Genomic DNA, 23,909 nt, shown 5'->3' on the forward strand with positions numbered 1-23,909 from the left:
CACATTGCACACAAAACTTTCTGCTGTTTTAGATTTTCAAAAAAAAAAAAAAAAACCCAAAAATGTTCCCACAAGGTAAAAATTAACTAAACAATTGGGGACCAAAAAATGTTCCCACAAGGTCAAAATTTACTGGTCCCCATAATATAGGCAATACCAGGACCACAAACACATTGTTTAAATATTAATGATTTATTATTTAAATAACTAATAATTAATAAGTAATTATGTTAAGATAATTCTAATTACTATAGACCTATCTAAACAACCACCCCTGTAAAGAAAACCTGCATTTCTAGAAAATGATTCACTCTGTATAATATTTTTGTTTTATTTTATATTATTATTATTATTACAGACGTCCCTGAAGAAATGTTTTGTCACATTTACTGTATAGTTATATTCTGGGAATAATTTTCCCCAAAGTACAGCTATGTGAACACACACTGACTTACATTTATTACAAAAACAACAGACACATTGATCTCGGAGGGCAGCAGGTTGTGACATTCCTAAGGCTCTTATTTGATTTGTTCTTGTTATGATTTTATAATGATTTATGTTCTTGAAAATAACATCAATTCCTGCAGTTTACATGGGATGGATTGTCTGAATTATTACAGATCTGAGCATGTAAACACATTACTGTAAAAAAAATGGCAAAATGAATATGTGTTGCTGGTTGCAACAGAATGATATAAAGTAATTTGGCCTGTAATCTTGTTTTTGCAGTGAGAGGTGTAGGATTTATGATCCAGTAGCTCCCTCTGGTGGTCACTTCAGTCATTTCATAGAATTTTTCATGTTATGTAATTATATTTGCATCAAATCATATTTATGTTAATAAATCAAGTAATTTAATGTACTTACAGCCCAACCTGCCCTGCATGGACAACATGGCTTTTGACATGGATCGGATGTCCCGCAGTCAGACTTCCAGCCAGAGGACAGCGCTGGTGGACTTGTCCTCTGAGACCAGCATCAGTCTGGAGCCTCTACGCCACTCCAGTTCCTCCCAGCTTCCCTCTGACGAAGAACTCATTCCTCGCTCCGGAGAGATCAACATTGCTGTCACTAGTAAGAGCGGGGCTTATTATCTTTTATTTTGTCTCTCTTATTCTAAATCTTCTTATAGGTGAAGTGTGTCATTTCTGCATCACCAAACTGTATTGCAAACATCACACACTTCATCTTTAAGTTTGCTCACCTCTGTCCCACCTTCTCCTTCATTTCCTCCCCAGCAGGGGGTAAGCTTTCCTTACTTTAGTGCACTGACTGCATCGCTCCACCTGTTGTTCAGGGACATCTGTGTGCTGCTGAGGCTGAGCTCAGTGATGTCAGCAGGTGTCTGTGCTCCACAGCAGTGTGTCTTGCCCTTTACTGCAATAAATATTTTGTACTAGACTTCTTATGTCACTGCGTGTGTGTCATGGCACTCTTTTGTCTCTCTTTTCTGACATATGAAAATAAAGAAAAAATTCTATGTAATATATATAATTGTATAATAAATGGGATAATGTACATTCAGCCAGTCATTATCATAAAATAAACACCTTCGGGATGATCACATTGTAGGTGTTATTTTGTGATAATGACAACTTAAACTAATATTAACGTTTACATTTTTAATAATAAAAATTCACATATATATATAAAAAAAAAAAAAATCAAAAAAAATTTAAAAATTAACAACGAAATTTCCTTTTGTCTTAATTGGGCCTATTTTATTCATTTTTATTTTTTTTCTCCTGTATTTTATTTTTATAAAAAAAAAATACTATTTTATCTTGTATTCTTTTTTTTTTCTTTTTTAATTTGAAAATAGTTTTTAAGCATTTTGTTTTAATCTCTGTTTTACATATTTTTAAAATGATAGTTGCATTTTCTATTTGACATAATGGCTAATAAAATGCACTTTTTTTTCTATCAGCCACTGCTGTTTTCCCCTTTTTATCTCTTAAATCTGTCGTTGTGGTTGCTATATGTAAAGTGATTGAAATGTACATTCCATGCCATGTGTTGCTAAATATTATTTGAAAATTAATATTGGCATATTTTTAAATTTGATTGTTTTGCTACACAAGCAAGCCACCTATAGTAACAACCTTACACCTTCATCAAAAACAAAATATATGTATATCATATTTACCCTTCATATTCCATATTATTTCTTTCCCTCTTATCTTCTCTTGCATCTTAAAAAGTGTAAGGTACATTAAGAAAGATTTCAGACAAAATGCATACCACCTTATCAGAGGGTTTCAACAGAGTTTTATTTTATTTTATTTATTTTTTTTACACCCACTTATTTGCTTTCTTTCTGAAGTTATTTTATTGTTTAGGTTGTGCCAGCATTTTTAATGAGGTTATGCAGAGCAGTAGCTCACATGTTAAGTGCAGTGAAACTAAACTAAAGAACAGAAAACTGCATGCAAGTAAAATAAGTAAATGCTCAAGGAACTACATACCTTTGTTGCAGAAACAGATGTAAGGTAATTACACATTTGTGGGATAATTTATTATTTACCAGCCATTTGTCCTGGTGCTATGTCTTTAAAATATTATGTTCAGCAATTTTAACCCCTCCTGTTGGTCTGCGTTTGTATTGCAGTGATTAATTATATTAAAGAACCCCAAGCAGGTGTATCTGCTTGAACAGCTCTGCAATTTATATATGGTTTTAAAGAAGGTTATTGGTTGTTTCTGAAATCGTAGTGGTCTCTCTCTTTTTTTTTTTTAAAGAATTTTACAGAAAGAATTTTACAGATTAAAAAATCACTTTTAAAAAAAAAATATGTGGAATACTTTCTGATGCATTTTCTAATGACATGGTCTTTCTAACAGATGCAAAACCCTCTCTGCTTTGTAAATGTATGGCTAAACCAGCCCTAAGTGTCATGTGCTCTGAATGTGCTACGTTCAGTTTCGCTCTCGTGTTTGATCTGTCTTGTTAACGATCATCGCTTGCCTATCCTTGTTCCATGGATTAGAGAAGTATTCCTCTTTTCTTCACGCCTCCACCTGTCGCCAGTTTCCTCTTCTCTTCGGCTCTCTGTCGAGATGATACCATGGCCCCGCCCTCAACAGAAAATGACCCCTCCCCCTTTTACTCTGTTAACAGAAGAGTGGTTTATTGTTGCCAGCTTCGGCGTCCTCTCTGCTCTCACACTTTGCTACATGATCATCAGAGCCACTGCCAGCGCCCCCACCTATGAGTGAGTACAATAAATAAATACATCACATCACAATATTTCAAAATAGTCACATAAAAATACTATAATTTCACAACTTAACAATTAGTGTGCTACTACATTAATGTACTACTTTTCCACAAGTGAATATAAAGTGTCAGTATTATGCAGCTGTAAGGGCTGTAGAATCTTTAAATTAGTTTAGTTAAAATTTATAAAAAAAAGTTTATTTAGATTTTATATATAACAAAGCAGTGTTACTTTAGTATTATTAAGATACTATTAGTTTTAATTAGTATTTTTTTATATTTCCATTTAGATTTTATTTGTTAAAAACTTTGTGCCCACATCTAAAGTAGTTTTCTATTAATTCCATGTGCCTCACATCAGTGCTTGTTAAATGTTTTTTTCTTTATTTTTGTCTTTTGCAGACTGAAGTTGGAATGAAGATATTTTTGTGGCGTCCTCATTTCTAAAACAGAAATGCATCCTGAAAAATAAAGTTGCCGATTACAATTCAAGTCCATTTCAGACACATGCATTTGTAGTGTTATTAGAGTTAACTTTCACCTCTTGCACATTCAGAGCTTTTCACTGGATGATATAGCTGATGAACTGCTTGTTTTACTCAATTGCTGTATTAAAAAAGCCCTTTTTAGTTTCATTTTAGATTCATAGTGTTTTGCGTAAGTGTCTTTTACATTTGTATATTTTATTTCAAATCCTTTGGTTTGTCTTTGATTAAGTGAATATATTTTTTTTAAAGACATTTGTGTGTATTAAAATTGCTTTGTGCAAAAATCGTTGTTGTGCTTTTTAGCAAATTAGTAGTTACTAGTACTAATTGTATTCCTTGAAACTGTTTTGTTGCTTCTGTGTCTCTTGTTTTCCATGATGAGACTCCTGAATCTAATTTTCACTCTCAGACCAGCAACATCCATCATGTCACAAATCTACTGGACATACAATATTGATTTACTGTGGCATATTGTAGCGCTACAGTTTAATTCAGTAGTACCTTACAGTAAGTCAAGCCAAGAGCACTAAAAATACTGTAATAAATCTATGAGGACAGATTGTGTTTTGTATCAGCCTAACATTTAATGCAGTGGGATAGGGATTGTGTAAGGTCAGGTCTATTCGGCTCCAGCAGAGTTTAGTTTGAAATTAAAAAACCCCACATGAACAAGCTAATGAAGGATTACTTGATGGAGTTAAGTATATTTTCTGTATTATTATGTAATAGACATTATTAGGCTGCTGTCTTTGAGTCTATATCACATATTACAATAAAATGAGAATAAAATATCCAGCATATTTATTTTATAATTTTTTTATATTAATTATATTAATTACCCACCTGTGGGTTACATTATTTTTTACGTACATCTTGTGTATTATGAAATTGTTTTAAATAAAGCTGATTATATGGAGCAGCACATCCACATATTTGTCTCAACAGTCTGCAATTCACACAATTCAGTATTTGTATGATCACCAAATCTTGGATTCAGTCTTTTTGTCAAATTGTTTTCTTTCGATTAGCAAAGGTCAGTTTTAATTTTCTTTTTGGAACTGATTGGCCATTGGCCTCCCTGATCTGTACTTACACATCTTAGTTTTTGAGAGTACAAAAAAAAAAAAAAAAATTCTCTATCTAAAATATATATAATATAAGGTATATATGGGAAGTACCCTGTGTGAGCAAATTCAGTACATTTTAGTCTAATGACCTTAATTAAAATGGGTAAAAAGTACATAAATAATGATAAAGGTTTTGGGAAGTTGTTATGCCCTGTGTGAGCAAATTCAGTACATTTTAGTCTAATGACCTTAATTAGCATTTTCAGGTAAAAATGACAACATGAGGGTTAAATCAGGGAGCTGTATATTCACAAAACACCCAAACACTTATATAAAAAATCTGATTTCCGCTGAGAAGCTTGATGGTGATTAATTGGTCTGGTGTCAAGGACATAATAAGTGCTGATTACACGAAACCGACCAACATTGATTTTGTGCTGAGATGAAATGTCAGATTTGAGCACAACCTTTATGGAGGAGGCAAATAAATCTTTTCAGTCAGCAGGAGCCGCATCTTGAATATTTTATTAACATTGAGAAGAATCATTCCTTCTTTCATCTATCTATCTCATCTTCTTCTATCACCCTGTTGTACACAAAACAGAGTATTATTACCAATGTCTTAATCTGATCCCATCATTTTTGTGGTTTGTCTGTTTTCAGGTGGTCATTTCTTCAACCGTAATTCTGTGTCTCCGCGCAGCGTGGTCTGTGAGATGGAGCTTCCAGACATTCAGGCGTCGCTGGACATGTACGACGACAACAAATCCTGAGGACACGCACCTCCTCCACCTCCAGCCCATTCCTCCATCATCCTCTCCCCGACCCCAGACTGTGGGGAACAACCTTTATGAGTGTGAAATGGAGCATTGACAGTGAGCACACTGACTCTAGTGATAAACTCTACCACTGTAGAATGATCTTCAGAGCGATCGGTCGCCTCAAGTAGACGTGATTGGACTATTGCACCATCATCAGCCTCCTTACACTTACTTTTTCTCTTACTTTTTGAAAGACTATTTGAAAAGACATCTTTTCACAGACGGCTGTGGGAAGTACCTCTTAGTTCATTTCTCTGATCTCCTCGGTTAGCCACAAATATTGTGTCAACTGTTGTCTCGTGTATGTAATTTGCTGACCGTTTTTAAGTTCCCATGCTTAATATTGTTCCAGATTGTTAAAGCTCTTCTCTCGTGGACAGGCGTGAAAGCAGGATCGGAAACTGAGCCTTTATAGAAGAGCTGTCTGCTTTTTATCTCTGCTTTTGTAGCTAAACAAGATGCAAATGAACTCGTCCTTCATCTGCTGAAAGGCTGCAGCTTCACGTTTAGTGCTGGCCCGTTAGCACTCGAAACTCCTCGACAAATCACCGTTACTTCCTTGTAGAAATTTCTCTGTACATAGAAGGAAAATGTTTTAAACATGTATTTAAAGAAAATCCTATGGAATACCTACAGCGAATACTAATCAGTTCCAAGCAAGGGGACCTAATATATATGAATATATACAGTATTTGCATATAATAATTCATATATATCTCTCTCTCTCTCTCAAGTGGCCTCTTAGCACAGTTTGTCTTTCCTGGATTTTGTCCATGCACAAGAGTGTCTGTCTCTTTTGCGTTCTCGTTTTCGTAACCAGTTTTTGGGGGATGGCATTGTGGCCGTGCTGGCCTACCCTCAGAGATCAGTTTTGTTTTCGGTCGTATGTGGTTGCAGTCAGGACAGGGCTGAAGCTCTACTCTGAGACACTCGGTGAGTAAAGGCTCTGCTTTATGTGGGTCATGATATGTGCTACCTATGTTACATACTGCCTCGGCATTAAACTTGTCATAATTGCCTGTACTGCTTGCTTTCTTTGGGTGAGGTTTAAAATCAACACAAATAACACAAATCAGTGTTATATTAGTATCTATTAAAGTAATTAGTATTTTGTAGTATTTTGAAAATTTAAAAAAAATCCACAAAAATTACATTTTGGGAAATGATTGTAATGCAGCAACTCTAGAACCTGAAACTTTCCCAAATTGCTGATTTAAAACAAGCAGGCGGTTCTTCTGTATATATATATATATATATATATATATATATATTTTTTTATTAATTTTTAGTACTTTTTTGACTTTCAACTTTTTATTTTATTATATAAACCATATATCATATTTCATTTAAATTCATAATAATCTAAATTTTATTTTATGCATTTTATATCAGTTTTCATTTACATTTCTAATATTCGTTTAAAATGTAATCCAGTGTTTATATTTCATTTTATTTCAGTTTGATTTCAATTAATGAAAAGCTAGTTTTATTTTTAGTTCCACCCTGAACAAAAGAGCAAATTAGATTATTATAAAACAAAACATAATCAAAAATAATTTTGGAGTTCAATAGAATAAATTTGTTCCACCCTGAACAAAAGAGCAAATTAGATTATTATAAAGTGAAACATAATTAAATATGATTAAATACTGATTTAAACATTTTATTATCTTTATTATTAGTATATTTATTATTATCATTATTATTACGTGAATAAATATTTTCATATATAGTAGAGCTGGTGAAAATGGGACAGCCAAAAAAAAGCATCACTCCTTATATTAAATGTAACTAAATTATTATAACGATTACTATTGAATATAATTATAAGCAGCTTCACAATTAAACAAAAAAATTAAACAGGAAGTGTAATAGATGTAGTTTATTATTATTGTTTTTATTTGTACTTTTGTAATAACCCAGCTGAAAAAACAAACCAACAATAGAAACCATCACAGAACTTGTAATGGTTTTACTGGTTTTAATGGAAACTGTAATGGTGTCTGTTGGTCTCCATTGGTAATTTTTCACCTTCTATTGTTAAAACAACTAAATCCTAATGGAATATGTCCCAAAACATACCACAAAAGACCATTTTTGAATGGTTTTAATGGTTAAAAATTGATTGTTTGGATTGTGTGTAATGGTGTTTGTAGTGGAAAGCATTAAAATTTCTGTGATGGTTTCTGTTGTTTTGTTTTTTCAGCAGGGAACCGAGTAACACACGGGCACCATTGAGTGTGATCTTTAGCTTCTTGGAAAGCCTAAGGGAAAAATGGTTGCTTTCGAATGTAATTAGACGCTATTGTATTAATTTAATTTAATTCAGTTTAGTGTGTATAACCTTTTCGTCTGTGATTTATGCTTTATTTTCACATTTGAAGAGTCTGTTTGCCTCCAGTAATGTTCATCCGCCGCGAGAGGGCGATAGAGCGCTCTGATAGGCCGAAAGCAGAAATGAAAGTTGTTCAAGTGTACAGAACGATTAACTAAACGTTTAGTAATAACTCTATTTAAATGGCGTTTACTTTAACATTAGTTGTTTTGATAATTTACCATGAACTGCTCACGGGATCCAACAGCGTCGAACTAATAAGGAAAAATCTGACGGACGGAGACCGACTGAAGACGTTTCAGCGAGGACATGAAAACAATGAGCAGAGACGGATTAATCTCCAGGTAACGTTACATTTAGTGTATTAACATGAATATCCCACAAACTACAGTATTAAATAAGAATCATAAGAACTCTGATAAGTCTGTGTTTTAAAACATAGTGAACTGCCTAAGTAGACCCTAGGCGTCATAGATGAGATCACACAAATACAGTTTAATGCGCCTTGGATGCCTAGAAATGCTGTCTAGTTAGGTAACTTAGTTTTGAGAGGCAGACAATAACTAGCTGATTTTAATGCATCTAAATATTAAAACCATAAGGTAAATCTACAGCTACTACTTGTCTCAATATGAAATATGAGTTTTACGGAACATATTTTTAAAAATAAATAAAATGTAGGCAATGCCATTAGTTTCTGTCATGTGATGTGACACATTTCCTCTTGATTAGCATCTCACCTGTTGCTCAAGGTGTCTGTGGTCATGTCTTGCTTTGTCTGATTGTAGAACTCACTCGAGAGACAAGCCTTTCTGAATTCAGTACTGAAGAGATCAAACCAGTCTGCCCATTACGGCATCAACCAGTTCTCGGACTTATCTCCACAGCAATTCAAAGGTGATGATATGCAGGTTATGGATTCTTACAGATGAATGCACTTTGTATGATGTCATCTAACATGTCTTTTTTTTTTTTTTTCAGAGCGATATCTCACAGCCCGGACTGAGACGGCTCCAAAGTTTGACCCCTCTGGGACTGGAATTAAAGTTAAGATTAATTATCCACCCAAGTTTGATTGGAGGGACCATGGAATTGTCGGACCAGTCCGGAACCAGGAGTCGGTATGGTGTTGATATTAAGACTAGGGTTTACATGTCATCTTTTTCCACTCATGTAAAAACTCAAGACATATGACTTTTCTTTTTCTTACTGTGTGTAATAGACAGGTTTACTCTGCATTTCTTCTTGTTTTTCGTGTAGTGTGGAGGATGCTGGGCCTTCAGTGTGGTGGAGGCCATTGAAACGGTATCTGCTAAAGATGGAGGAAAGCTGCAGCAGCTCAGTGTGCAGCAGGTTATAGACTGCTCATATGAAAACGAGGGCTGTAATGGCGGATCTCCTGTTGGAGCTCTGGATTGGTTGGCACAGGTGCTGTCATCTTCTTTCTCTTTTTCTTGTGATGATACAACTGGAAGATTAAATCATGTTTATTGATATTGATAATGGAATCACAACCATGCATTTTGATGGTCTGTATACACCTGTCCAAAAATGTTTTCAACAATGATAATAATTAGAAGTGTTTATTGAGCACCAAATCGGTATATTAGATTCTGAAGGATTAACACTGAGACAAGAGAAATGGCTGCGCATATATGTGTGTGTGTGTGTGTATATATATATATGTATATGTATGTATGTGTGTGTGTGTGTGTGTATATATATATATGTATATGTATGTATGTGTGTGTGTGTGAGACCCTGGACCACAAAACCAGTCATAAGGGTCAGCTTTTTTTTTTTAGATTTATACATCATCTGCTGAAAAAAAGCTGAATAAATAAGCTTTCCATCGATGTATGGTTTGTTAGGATCGGACTATATGAGATAAAACTATTTGAAAAAAAGTTGTCCAAATGAAGTCTTTAGCAATGCATATTACTACTCGAAAAGTTTTTAGATATTTACGATAGGAAATTTAGAAAATATCTTCATGGAACATGATCTTTACTTAATATCCTAATGATTTTTGGCATAAAAGAAAAATCGATAATTTTGACCCATAAAATGTATTGTTGGCTATTGCTACAAATATACCCGTGCTACTTATGACTGGTTTTGTGCTCCAGGTTCACATACTATTATTATTATTATTATTATTATTATTATTATTAAAATAGAAACCATTTATTTTAAATTCACAATATTAAATTTCACAATATTACAGTTTTTACTTCAATTATTTATTTAAAAAATCTTACAGACCCCAAACCTTTAAACGGTTGTCCAACAAATTTTGTACAGGTTGTTATTTTTATCCTATTATCCTTATTTTTATATTTCTTAAATTTGCAAACAAGACATTTTGAATCTTACATTCTTACATACTGCTGATTAAAAGCAGTAATTATGTTGGTCAGATCTGTGATCTGTGCTGTGAAGTGCACATTCTAAGCTTTTAAATGATACTTTTTTTTTTTTGAAGCTTTTTAATTAGTATTTTAGTTAAGGGTGTTAATTAATTAGCTAGCTGCAGCAGTTTTGCGAGGGTTAAAACTTGAAAGTAAAAAAAAATAAATAATAATAATTGGTCTGTTCCAGCTACAAGCTGCTGATTAAAGGTGTTTATCATCCCAGATATTCCATTATTGGCACATTCACATATCCGGTTTTGTGTATCGTTTCTCAGACCAAACTGAAGTTGGTGAATGAGGCGGAGTATCCCTTCAAAGACCAGGCTGGGATCTGCCAGTACTTTCCTCAGTCTCACGCTGGAGTGGCAGTGAGGAATTACTCAGCGTATGACTTCAGGTAATAGATGTAGCATGCAGATGGCTTGAGCTTTACATCAACAGTCAGCTGTGCCATTGCATTAAGTGCAGTGCAGACCTCATGTACTATTAAAATTCAAGGTTGAAGTTTGTCGGGATGTGGGCCAATGTTTTATGTTTACTCATCTGTTCTTGTCAACTCTGTTTGCAACTCAGGGTCAGGTGCTGAACGGCCACTGACTGTACACTCACAGAGCTCGTACCACCGGTCAAATACCAAACCAAACACTTCTGACCTGTGCTTCGTTGTCTTACATTTGTACCAGCTGTCACTCTGTGTCTTACGTAGTGTTCTTATCGTGACGAGACAGTTTTTGTCTTAACCAACTAGGTCAACCAGCGAGCCGGTTTGCATGGTTTGGTTTCAAAAGACTTTTAAACTTCCTATTAATCTTAAAATCATGAAAGCTGTTTCACAGTTTCCACAAAAATATTAAACACCACAACTGCTTTCAATGTTGATAATAATAATATTTAAAAAAATGTTTCTTGAACACCCAATCAGCATATTAGGATGATTTCTGAATGATGTGACTCTAAAGACTGGAGTAATGATGCTGAAAATTCAGCTTTACCATCACAGGAATAAATTACAGTTGAAAATATGTTTAAATAGAAAACAATTATTTTAAATTGTGCAGTATTTTTGTGTTCAATTTGGAAATGAACTAGTAATCAACTGAGTAAATCTAAGTAAAGTGTGCAGAGTCCCATGGGATTGTTACAGTTGAAGTCAAAAGTTTACAGACACCTTGCCGAATCTGCAGAATTTTAATTATTTTACCAAAATAAGAGGGATCATACATAATTCATGTTAATGTTTAGTTCGTACTGACCTGGATAATGTATTCCACATAAAAGACGTTTGCATACAGTCCACAAGTATTTTTTGCTTAGCTATATATTTTCATGATACCCTAAACATCCAAACCTACTTCTTATCTTCCAGCATTTTTTTATTTATTTTTTGCTTAGTGATAGTTGTTCATGAGTCCCTTGTTTGTCCTGAACAGTTAAACTTACTGCTGTTCTTCCAGCATTTTTGTGCATTAGAACCCTTTTCCAACAATGACTGTATGATTTTGAGATCCATCTTTTCACACTGAGGACAACTGAGGGACTCGTATGAGAACATTTTGAATTTGAAGATCAGACTAAATTTAACTTATTTTGTCTCCTGGAAAACATGTATGTATCTTCTGAAGGGCAGTACTAAATGACAAAACATGATATTTAGGTAAAATAAGAAAAATGCACATCTTCATTCTTTTCAAAAGTATTCTTTCTCTGTTCAAAAGGCACTTAATGCTTGGTTTTTCTTTCTGGAGCATCAGTGAGCATTTAAACCTTCTGTAATAGTTGCATATGAGTCCCTCAGTTGTCCTCAGTGTGAAAAGATGCATCTCAAAATCATACAGTCATTGTTGGAAAGGGGGTCAAATATACAAAAATGCTGGAAAAACCAAAGAATTTGTGGGACCTGAAGGATTTTTCTGAAGAACAGCAGGCAGTTTAACTGTTCAGGACAAACAACAACAACAAAAAAACACAACTGTGGATCATTCAGGTAACAACACAGTATAAAGAATCAAGGGTATCTAAACTTTTGAACGGGGTCAGTTTTATAAATTCAACTATTACTTTATCTTGTGGACTAAACATCTTTTATGTGAATCTTATTCAGGTCAGTACTAAATAAACAATAACATGCATTTTGTATGATCCCTCTTATTTTGGTAAAATTAACATTTTGAAGATTCTGCAAGGTGTAGTTAATCATTTGACTTCAGCTGTATGTTGTTGTAGTGGACAGGAGGAGGTGATGATGAGTGTGCTGGTGGAGTCAGGGCCTCTTGTTGTCATTGTGGATGCCATCAGCTGGCAGGATTACCTGGGTGGCATCATTCAGCACCACTGCTCCAGCCACAATGCCAACCATGCCGTTCTGATCACCGGTTATGATACCACAGGTACACACACACAGACATGGGCGGTTAAACACTCTTTACTTGTGCCTCAGAGCATATAAAGGTTCAGAGCGCTGGCCTTCACGGATTACGTCCTGTCAAGGGCACAGAATTGAGCCGACACTGGCAAACACTGGCTGTGCGCCAACATCCTGATGTGTCTGCACTATAATCAGCAAGCTGTCCGCAGCATTTATCCTCTGCGATGATTTGTTTTCTCTTGTTTGTTTACTAGGTTTAAATTAGGTACTTTCAGGGTAAAGTAGAAAAATTGATGCTTTGTGTCATGCCAAAACTGTTACTGCGAGATTTATTAATCATTTCATACCATTATACTATCTAGAATGACTTGTTATTAATCATTTCCCATCTGGGGTATATTTTCAATGATGTGTCTTCATATTTTGTCACAGGTGAAGTGCCGTATTGGATAGTACGCAATTCATGGGGGACCTCATGGGGTGACAATGGATATGCTTACATAAAAATAGGGAATGACATGTGTGGTAAGTTTATATAGTGACCCACTTTTAATGCTTTTTTACCTTGTTGACAGTCACAGTGATGCACGCAATGCTGCTGTGAGGCATTGTGTGTGTTCATAAATATTCATGAAATGTTTGGACGTTGGCAAACAGTCAATACTGTTTATAATGTAAAAATCTAATCATAAATGCTTAGTTGATCATCTTTAAATTCATATCAGATGATTTAGAAATGATGTAGCGAGGTTATTTTGAAGTTGTGACCTTGCTTGTCAGTTGCTTTGAATGACTCTATGCAATGTCAGATGACAATCAACAGCCACTCTTTCTCTTTTCCCAGGCATTGCGGACAACGTTGCTGCTGTTTTTGTGTAATTGTCAATAATCTTTGTACTTCCGTGAAAAGACCATGGCAGATCGACATTTTAAAATATCACTCTCAAGACGGAAATCCTCCGGTGTAGCTGATGAGAATTGCAAAAATTCTCACGGGGGTGCGGATAACAAATCCTATTGCCTCTCGAATGCAAAGCAAGTACGCTGCTATTTGAGCTAATACACCACATTCCTAATCCCAGCAACTGTAGCCCAAAATAATCGCAGTCAGAGCCAGATTCTATTTTAGTTATACAACACACACCAGCTAGATCTGTCCATAAGGATGTTTTAATCTATAGAAAACACTGATAGTGAATACAAGTGCACAACGTTTTGTATTGTGACATTGCACTGATATAGGACACAAGTGAACTCATCTGCAAAAATGTGAAAATATAATTATATGTGAATACTAATTACAGGCCTGAAGAGTTTTTAAAGAAAAAGTGCTTATTACTACAGTATGTACCAGATATTTAAATATTTCTGCTTTTATAAACATTTTTAACTACAAAGTGTACTTTTTTGCATTTGCTAATGCATTTTAAAAATAATCTGAAATTTAGTATATAACTCTATGTATAAATCTAACTCTAGCACTCTCTATTCTAATTATATTCTTTAAAAAAGCATGCCTCTTTTAGATTTGCACTCTATTAATTTACTAACAGCTTGTTTTCTTTAAAAAGAAAGAAACTAACACTAGCCTTTCTTATCTTTTTGTTTTCTATCTATTTGATTTCTTTTTTGGATTATACAATTAACAAAAGCAAAAAAGGCCTCTAACACTAGCTTGCTCTATCTTTTTTTATTAGTTTTTTATTATATGATTTAAAAAAAACCTTGCTACATGTACTGCATTAAGCTAAGTGAGACTGATAGCACTTGCATATCATTGCTCTTTTGTTGATTTTGATTGGTTTTATTGTTCTCATTTGTAAGTCACTTTGGACAAAAGCGTGTAATAAATGTAAATATAAACTATTCTATCCAAGTTTACATTTTGACAAAAAACATTGACTCTTTTTTTTTTTCAAATAAACAAGAAGTTTCTCTATACTGTATGTGTGTATTTTATTTACAAAATAGAAATCAGTTTATTACATGTTAAAATATTATATTGACAGTATATACACAAGTGCATCAACAGTTTTACTGATGTAGATATTTTGTTGACACTCTTTTCAATTCATAATCTAGAACTAATGTAAAATCAACACAGCTTTGTAGCCTGTCATTCTGTCGTTTAAAATTAAAAAGTTTTTGGTGACAAATCTTGGTGATGGTAAGCTTTTTTTTTTTTTTTCTGTACTCTGCAAACGCTGTCCATCCTTTCCTCGTCCCTCCATCTGTTTAGTCTGAGTCATCGCTGCTGCTGCAGTAGGAGCTGTCACAGCATTCAGCCATGTACAGGAAGGTGTGCTCACTCGGGTCCAGCTTGGGAACCCACTCCCTCGGAACCAGGAAGGTGGCCAGGTTAAACAGATCCACAAACACCTTATAGCGATCACTGGCAAAAGATACATAAGGCTTATCAATACATCCCGGTCTTGTTTTTAAGTGGTTCGTGTTTAGAAGAAGAATTGCACATTGCTGCCAATTCACATCTCATTTGCAGCATTGTGTTTCACATGAATAATTCCACAGATGCAGAGTGTTTCATCTGAAGACTGGATTTGTCCCAGATTATTTGGCCTACCTGACAGTGGAGCGCAGGTACTGATAGCCTGATGAGCCACCTGTGCCGTCTTTACTGCCAATCATTCTGTGCACCATACACACATGGTTGTCTAAGGGGAAATTCTGGTATAAATTATGCAGGAAGTAAAATAAAACCATTATTGATATGCAAAAGAAAATCTTTAGTTCTCTTTTATTCAGTGTTGACACTCCTAACAGGCTTTGCCCCGCAGGGTGTTTTAGGTCAGGTTTATTTGTTCGGATGCTTTATGCTTTCAGTGGTGTCACATACATCTCCATTTTGTCATGAGGGTGTCGATGTCCATCAGAGATGTCAGGAGCTGGAAAGGAACCTGAAATCGAGGCTCCTCCCTGAGAGCAGATAGCGATAAGTTGAGTTACATACAGTATGAGCTATCAGAAAACATATTCAGGAAAAGTACCATGGTATTCTTTTAAGTGAAGTATCATGTAAATAGTAAATAAATGGCAAGTATCATTCAGTACCATGACATATATCAAGAAGTACCATATTACATCTGATTTTAAAAGTATATTTATAAATATTAAGGTATGTTTTGTAGTATCTTTCAGACCAGAGAGTCAAATTTAACTTTTTTTTGGTTTTCAAATATGTAAGTTTTTTAACACCAATACCAATAACATGAACTAACAATGAACAATGCTTTTACAATATTTATTTTTCTTGGTTAATGTTAATTTCTCATACAGTTCTATATTTTTTAGCACATTATATATATCGTTAATTGTAAACGATTGTTCAATGTTGGTATACCTAATGCATTAAAAGTTGATATACACTACTATTCTTAATTATTTTATTCAGCAAAAAATTCTTTAAAGTGCCTTTATCGTGGATTTTTGAAAATGACCTTTCATTCAGTGTGTTACACAGCTCTAAGTGAATGAAAACATCCTGCAAAGTTTTAAATCTGAAAGTGCACTGTGTATAAGTTACTGTCTCTCAAAAGAAAGAGTCGTTTTTAAAACGAATCCCAAGCCGTTTCATGTTGAAGTCAACCTAAAATATTAGCATACTGCCCGCCCACTTGTTGGTCTTTTCGAGTTGGTCTGAATGAAAATGCAAATTCATTCTTTGCCACTAGGTGCTGCTTTTAGAGCTGTAAAAATATCGGTTTCCCCAGTAACGCTGTACACAAAGCAGCACTGCGTTCACAAACGCTGCTTTATCAGGCATTACAGGCATAATATAATGAAAATGATACCAATCACCGCAGATTAGGCACGCAAAGAAGGGGTTTGGGAAAATGAATCGTTAAATGAATCATTTGGGAGTCGTTGAGCAAATAAGGTAATAATAATAATAAACAAATGACTATTATAAGACAATAAAAGTGTTTTTTGACCTTGCATGCATGCCAACCTGTTGTTGGGGACTCCCAAAACCAAAATATAAACCTTTCATTACCCATAATAGCGGCACTTTAAATCGGTTGAAAGTGACCGTTAAAACATGTATATTGTTACAAAAGATTTCTACAGCATGAAAATGATGTTCTTTTGAACTTTCATCAAAGAACCCTGAAAATTATTTCACAACTGATAATAAGACATGTTTCTTGAAGACCAAATCAGAATATCAGAATGATTTCTGAAGGAATCATGACACTGAAGACTGGAGAAATGAATGTTGGCTTTGCCTTCACAGAAATAAATAATATTTTAAAATATATTTAAATAGAAAACAGTAATTTAAAATTGTAAAAATATTACTAACATTACTATTATCTCTATTTTTATATTATTTTTTATTTTAATGAAGCCTTGTTGAGCACAAGAGTCATATAATAGCATCTTTTAACTGATTTTGTGATTAGATTAGCTGGTCATCCTGCAGAAAGATATACCTGTAGAAGTAGATCATCAGTGCTCCTTGCAGTGCTTTATAGGACAGCCTCCTCTGACCTGCACAGACAGAAGATATTCACTTGTACCCGCTAGAGGATGTGTCACTTGACATTGTATCTCTGCAGCATCTCGAGAGCTTTGCTGACCTGTGCTTACTAAGTGATCATGTCTTTTCTCATCAAAGAGCGATAAGAAAATGTCTCTCCGCTTAATGAGCTCGGCCATCATCTCCTCTTTCATCTCGGAGTCTGTTTTTTGCTATTAAGAGGAAACAAGAGTTGTCACTTACAACTTAGACGTGAGCATTGCACAGAATTATCCAGGGATCCTCCACATACCTCTATTTTTTCCTTCTCTCTCCTGAACCCCTCAAAAATATTAGTTTCCAGTTTCCCCCAAAAATTAAAGCCATCTTCCTCCAAGCCGGGCGTTCTCTCCAGCCATTGCTGAAAAGTATTGATTGCTTATGAGAAATGTTAATCAGCAGGTTGCAGCAGGTCTGTTAGATGAATCCTGACTTGATATATAAATTGGCTACATAACCTATTCCTCTCTGAATACCAATAACCTGCAATGAAATTCAGTAAGTTATGGTTCTCGTGCTGAATTTCATTGATTAATACAGTATTCATGACTTCACAGCTAATATTTCATCTTATAATGTCATTTCCCTCAGGTTTACCTCCACTAACTGCAGCAGCGTGGGCTCCTGCTCTGAATGGAGGAGCAGCTCACTTTCCCGGTCACGGAAATTGTCCCGGTAATGCCTTCTGTTGTAGGGGACCCTCTGGTTGTGTGGGACCCCAATCTTGTTTTCCAACAGTCGAAACTGCAGACTCTGGAAGCCCGAAGCAGGTGAGAGATATTCCCTGTGCCCCAAAAAAAAAAAAAAAAAACGCAGATCAATCGAGCTAAATGCAATTATGCTAAACACTGCCATTGATTTTGATTTAACAAATTAGTGCCATCTAATGCTTATTTACTGAGTTAGCTATCTCCCGTCTCTTGAGTGTTAGCACATTTCCAACAGCAAGTTTGCCCAAACAATGCTGTTATCCAGGAAATGTAATACTTGTTTTCAGTAATTGTTTGGCAGTGAGAAAAAAAAAATCTAAATAATGAGAAATATATACACCTTACCTGAAGTCATAGAAGTCTAAGGCAGTCATGGTTTCCAGAACAGCAAACTGGTCCAGCAACAATCTGAATATCATCACAATCCTGTGGATGCGAGTGTTGACTTTGAGCATGTTTCGTTCGTCACGTACCTGGGGAAATTTGAAGTACATTTTGATTTATTTTCAGCAGTGTTTATAATGTCCCTGACACATGACATTAACTAGAGAAGTATCTTAAAGTAGACTGAAGGTGGCAGCCTCATGCTGCACTGCACATCCTTTCTTTGAACTGAACTATGCACATCAGAAAACTGAAGGTTTGGGCTGTTCATCTTTGTCCTGAAAGCCCCCAAACAATAAATGAACTGAATATTTTATTAGGTTTAGAAGCATGCATATGTGGCACTTTGACAAGAATCTCAAATATCCTTATATAATGTGAAGTAATAATAAAAAACACAATTTTTTAAAAAATATATTAATAATTGTATTCAACAATGACAAAATAATGACATTTACAAGGTTAAAAATATTTTTATTTCAAATAATTACCATTCTTTTGAACTTTCTATTCATCAAAGAATCCTGAAAAAAGTATCACTGTTTTCACAGTAATATTAAGAAGCCCAACTGTTTTCAATGTTGTTCATAATTATAATAAATGTTTCTGCATAAATTTAGCATATTACAATGATTAACACTGAAGACCGGAGCAATGACTGCTGGAAATTCAGATTTACCATCAAAGAAATAAATTGCAATTAAAAATATATTAAAAATAAAAAACAATTATTTTAATTTTTTAATTATATCTCACAAGATTACAGCTTAAACATAAGAGACTTCTTACAAAAATCCTATCAACCTTTCTTTTGAATTCTAATGCAGAATAGCACTAAAGAAAAGATAATAACATTCAAATAATTGCCCTGGTTCTGTCTGAATTGGTGTTTTATTTACAGATATTTATGAAAATCATTCATCATCTCTCACTAATCTCTTCTTTGTGCCCTGTCAGCTTGAACCTTCATTAGATGTAATATTCTCATTAAAAATGGTCTTTAACAAATTTTTAATAGGTGACTTATTAAATCTTAATCGTGTTACATTGATTAAAAGCAGGCCCATTCAATTTAGGGAGCTAAATCTGATAACTACAGCTGTTCACAAGTCTTCATGTTTGAGGCTACTCACATGTCCACTGGTGAAGATTTCTCTCACTGAGTCCAACTCCCACAGAACTTGTTTAAACCACAGTTCATATGCTGCAATACAAGCAATGAGTTAATCATTTCTTCAGGTTACATGTGAAAAGTCATTACATTTCAAGGTAAATATACTGAGGTACTGCCACTGAACTCCAAGGTTATGAAAGGCATTACATTTCAGCATGTATTTATGTACGTACAGTATTATGTGCATGAGTTTGAGTAATGCTGGATTTACTGCTGTGGTAGATGATGATTGTTGTTAAATCAGATATAGAACACAGGTTACATTCAGCTATACGTTGAGTTTTTGAGTTAGTCTTGCCTGTTTTTGTCTGCAGTGAAACTTTTCAACATTCAGCTTTATAAACGGGGAAATGAGCATTCTTTGCCTGTCGTGTTTTGGGAGCGTTCATTGGAGAGTGGCTAAGACTGATTTGCCCGAAGGCTGTTTAGCATTTGTTTGGCTCACCTTGATGTGTGACGATGAACAGATGTTCGTCATGGATCTTGTTTCCCTTCAGCTCACTTTGAAGCACCTGAGATGTCACTATTTTATCCAGCTGGGGATGAGAGAGCATTTTTGTTTCATGGAAAGCAAGCCAAAAAAGTCTGAAATTACCATTTTTAAATTAGAACATAAAACTAAGTAGTTCACTCTTTGCCATTAAAATCTGAAATGCATGCATTTTCCAGTGTTAATTAATTTGGCAACTAAGGAAGAATCACATTGTGTTCCGAACATACAGACCTTTATAATAAACTTTAGATTCCAGGGCTGCCCGCCAATTAATCATGAACTATTTTAGGAGAAGCTATGCTTTATGCTTATTAAAAATGTATACAAATATCATTAATAAGCATGAGCTAATGTATAGTTTACCTGCAGATAGTCACCGTACATGAGACCTCCTTTGCTGGCCTTATTAACTCCAGTCTGAGAATCATCATTCTCATCTTCTTTCAGATGCTGCTTACTGCTTGACCTGTATTTTCATCAAATGCATCAACAGCAAATACACATTTTGTGTGCAACACTCAGTGTAGTTTTGTCTTCTGATTTCAGATATGGCAGAAACATGATCTTCTACATTTAAGGAAGAATTGTGGCTTTGAGAGTATCCTTATATAATCTCAATTATCTAAATATGTTGAAAGCTTGAAATATACATACACAAATTTCTTCTGAAAATAAGGACATCCACTCATGGCTGAAATGTAAATATGAGACAAGCCGGATTCAAAAAAGGCACATCTCAAGGATGTTGAGACGTTTTATAACGTTTGCCCCCATGCTGACTGACCAATCGCCTCTAGATCTACCCCACCTCCCTTCTGTCCATGTTCAATGTTGTACTTTGTCTTTTTCTTATCTTTGGTGAAATCGAACTGAAACAGGCAAATTGAAACAGAACTTTGACTTCATAACATTACGAGCAGGGCTTTTGTACATAAACTGAACGTATGGGATCATGTCAGAGGGTTCAGATATACGTTACCTAGGCAGTCAACAGCGTTCCTGTATTTACTCCCATTAAAAATGACTGAATTACTCCTTATTTCAACTGAACAGTCTTTTTTACAGATTTTACATTTATAGAACAATTTGACATACCAGTATACTCCAATATAATCATTAACACAAAATATCTACAAATTAAAATCAAAACTAAAAACTTTCAACTATAAAGATAACGATAAAGATATATCGTTCTCAATATTAAAGAATAGCAGAGTCCACACCACAACTATAACAATAAAGGCACAGAGAAAAAATATCGTTGGAATTAATTTAGAACTTTTTTTTTTTCCTGTTGATGAACGATAAAAATACTGACAGCCAATCAGAATCCATCCTGCTATCATGAGCGGGAGAATTTAAAAACACAAGTCACTCTCACTATCATTAAACAGGTATGTAACCCAAAATATCTTTATCTTTATAGTAATCTAAAAACTTAATCTTTATAGTTATCTATATAGTTATCGGTTTACTTTTGTTTTTTGGTGTGAGCTGGCCTTTACTTTAGTATTATGTATACACTATTATACTTTTTATATTAGTACTTACTTATTTCAGTTATTTTGCAGTGCAACATTTCACATTTTTAAGACTATAAAGTTTTTTTTTTAATCAGATATTTATATTGTATTATATTTCAACTTATTTCAGTTGACAAAATGTTAAACAGTTATAGATGAGAGGTGTGTATTTGCAACTTTCATTATTATATATATTCACATTATGAAATACTGTTTCATTTTATTTAATATTTTTTTTTTTTTTGTTTTTTGTTTTTTCTGAACTTTGCCGCGCTAAATTTGGTTCTGTTGCACAAAATGATAATGTTTGACATTTGATTATATCACTCCTCCAAAAAAACAACCTCACACACATTTTAAAACATATTGTTCACAAACAAAAATAAATGCACCCCCTTTCCGTTGTGCTTCTGTTTTAGGTTTTTGAAGATCAGTGTCTGTGTGCACTGGATGCAGAAGGAACGTTTTAAACAATGGCAGTCAAGGCGAATGGTGAGTCACGCGTCATTTGAATCATTTACATTCACTGAATCATTTCCGTGGACTCATTTATGCCTGTATACTTGGGAAAAGCTTGTATGAGAGAATCTTTGATGATTAAACTGTTTATAGAGCCTTTGATGATCTGCCTTTGTATTGTGTGTAAATATACACGCTTTTCAGCTGAATTGTGGGTAACAGGTGAACTCTGGCTGGCCAGAACAGATTGTGAAAGGTTATAGGGTTTGGAATGAGTCTGGGGATCTGATGTGTGTGTGTGTGTGTGTGTGTGTCAGAGACAGACAGCGAGCTTGTCTTTGTGTGGTAGTGTCTTGTGTCCTTGTAAACACACAGCTTGCTTGGGCACCAGAGTTTGCTTATTGAGCGGTCTGTGACAGGGATTGGGTGTCACTGTCTTCATACCTTTTGAGAAGAGTTGGCTAATCCATCAAATCTGCCACTTGGGGCATAAGCGACACAAAAACGGCTATTGGAGACAACACTATACAGAAATGAGTGACCTTCATAAACCAAAGGATTCAGTTTAACTGGGTGTGAATAAGCGGTAAAATGAGTCAACCCAATAGGAAATGTGTTGCAGGGACTTGATTGTGCATAAATTTTGCGTTTGAGGGCAGTGTTAATCAGGAGCCGGGGCAGAACAGTATGGTGCATCGTGGATTAAACCAGAAAACAGAGACCATGGCTAATACGGGTGATCCAGGGAAGGTTTTTCCTCACTGCATTTGCATATCATTAGCATGCATTGCACTGAAACAACACAGTGGTGTTGGTGGCATCATCAGACCTTGCCTGGCTCGCTCATGCTTAGTAAATATGATGGCAAGTTCATTGTGTCTTTTAAATATATATATATATATATATATATATATATATATATATATATATATATTAGTGGATTCCATCATACGGGCCTTCATCCCAGCTTCAGTTAATTGGTTTGAGTATGGTGTTTTTGCTACGTGTCTCTCTAACTTTCCAGCAGAATATATTTTGCAGTCTTGGGATCCGCAGAAAGCTCGAGCTCCAAAGAGGGCTTTATGTAACGCCTCACTTTAAAAGTACAGCTGTGTTATGTAATCTCATGTTCTACTTTACTCTCTTGCTATAGAATTGATAAAGTTCCAGTTGCACGTATATGTATGGTTATTCACAATCATGTATTGGGTTCAGATGTCAATAATATGTAAAAATTTGTTAACTTAGCATTAAGGCATAGCTGCTGAATTCGTCTCTATTTCTCCTATATCTTTATGGAATAAAGGTTTATTACTACCTGAATGTATTCTAAAAAAGTAAGTCACTACTGCGTACAAAACAATTAGGCAACAACACAAAGCAAAATCTCACTTTAGTCCTCTGAGCTATTTTTTCCTACAATTAATAACTGAAGCACAAAATTCCACGAAAAGGGTGGATTGCTTTATGGCAGCAGCAGTCGTGTACAGCTAGTGCTATATTTACGGCAGTGAATTCTAATCGTCTGTAGGGGGCTCCAAACTCACAAAACAAACAAAACTACACACAGTTGCTTTAAATGTGTTCAGTTTACGTTGGAGCACTGTAATTTTGGTTTTTAGAAAATGTATTTAGAAATAATTCTATTGCTTTGTCTTGAATGATGCGTTATAAATTATGCATTATGTACCATCTAATGTACACATTTTAGAAGGTTTTACTAAGTAAAGTAACTTTCAACAGGTCTCGTTGAAATTTTCATTGTGAACAAACTACTCAGTATTTATACAAAATGGCACAGAATAGTGCTTAAGTACACAAATTGAGACACACCTAATGTTTTTGACATTGCACTTGGCAGTACCCAGTTAAAAATGTTGGAAGAGCTTAATTACGGAGCAGTAACTCTAGAATCTTTG

At 34.7% G+C, this 23,909-nt stretch overlaps 3 protein-coding genes across 5 annotated transcripts in view; 2 read left to right on the top strand and 1 right to left on the bottom strand.

Annotated features, from left to right (window-relative positions):
• rnf130 (ring finger protein 130) overlaps positions 1-6,615 on the top strand; it is a 43,421-nt gene extending 36,806 nt beyond the window's left edge. For 2 of the 3 annotated variants that reach the window (XM_042738284.1, XM_042738282.1), the window contains exons 8-10: positions 873-1,077; positions 3,122-3,215; positions 3,623-4,271. In XM_042738284.1, the coding sequence (XP_042594218.1) occupies positions 873-1,077; positions 3,122-3,215; positions 3,623-3,638 (315 nt within the window). In that variant the 3' untranslated portion in view covers positions 3,639-4,271. Of the gene's footprint in view, positions 1-872; positions 1,078-3,121; positions 3,216-3,622; positions 4,272-5,438 lie in introns of those variants that run through there. The other variant, XM_042738283.1, reaches the window with a different exon arrangement.
• A 1,394-nt stretch (positions 6,616-8,009) lies between these two features.
• Positions 8,010-14,649, top strand: ctso (cathepsin O). Its single transcript, XM_042738285.1, has 8 exons — positions 8,010-8,275; positions 8,720-8,828; positions 8,913-9,052; positions 9,192-9,359; positions 10,621-10,742; positions 12,569-12,732; positions 13,143-13,235; positions 13,555-14,649. Exons 1-8 carry the CDS (start codon positions 8,114-8,116, stop codon positions 13,587-13,589), a joined length of 993 nt encoding a protein of 330 aa, XP_042594219.1. The 5' UTR covers positions 8,010-8,113; the 3' UTR covers positions 13,590-14,649.
• tdo2a (tryptophan 2,3-dioxygenase a) lies at positions 14,650-20,795 on the bottom strand. The gene is made up of 12 exons (XM_019069441.2): positions 20,663-20,795; positions 20,372-20,474; positions 19,961-20,051; positions 19,475-19,545; positions 18,303-18,430; positions 17,845-18,031; positions 17,501-17,608; positions 17,309-17,420; positions 17,162-17,219; positions 15,565-15,644; positions 15,292-15,382; positions 14,650-15,102 (listed from the first exon to the last, which is right to left on the bottom strand). The coding sequence occupies exons 1-12, from the start codon at positions 20,695-20,697 to the stop codon at positions 14,946-14,948; spliced, it is 1,221 nt and encodes a 406-aa protein (XP_018924986.2). The 5' UTR covers positions 20,698-20,795; the 3' UTR covers positions 14,650-14,945.
• Positions 20,796-23,909: the final 3,114 nt, after the last annotated feature.

Source organism: Cyprinus carpio, chromosome B14 (genome assembly GCF_018340385.1).
Source record: "Cyprinus carpio isolate SPL01 chromosome B14, ASM1834038v1, whole genome shotgun sequence".
Taxonomy (NCBI): domain Eukaryota; kingdom Metazoa; phylum Chordata; class Actinopteri; order Cypriniformes; family Cyprinidae; genus Cyprinus; species Cyprinus carpio.

What these genes read in the sequence shown, in the direction of transcription:
- ctso (XM_042738285.1), top strand. Translation starts at nt 8,114, where the DNA reads ATGGCGTTTACTTTAACATTAGTTGTTTTGATAATTTACCATGAACTG. An exon ending in AGAGACGGATTAATCTCCAG is followed by an intron (nt 8,276 to 8,719) that starts GTAACGTTACAT and finishes GTCTGATTGTAG; the next exon opens with AACTCACTCGAGAGACAAGC. An exon ending in TACTCAGCGTATGACTTCAG is followed by an intron (nt 10,743 to 12,568) that starts GTAATAGATGTA and finishes ATGTTGTTGTAG; the next exon opens with TGGACAGGAGGAGGTGATGA.
- tdo2a (XM_019069441.2), bottom strand. Translation starts at nt 20,697, where the DNA reads ATGAGTGGATGTCCTTATTTTCAGAAGAAATTTGT. An exon ending in GAGAGAAGGAAAAAATAGAG is followed by an intron (nt 17,421 to 17,500) that starts GTATGTGGAGGA and finishes TCCTCTTAATAG; the next exon opens with CAAAAAACAGACTCCGAGAT. An exon ending in TGATCACTTAGTAAGCACAG is followed by an intron (nt 17,220 to 17,308) that starts GTCAGCAAAGCT and finishes CTGTCTGTGCAG; the next exon opens with GTCAGAGGAGGCTGTCCTAT.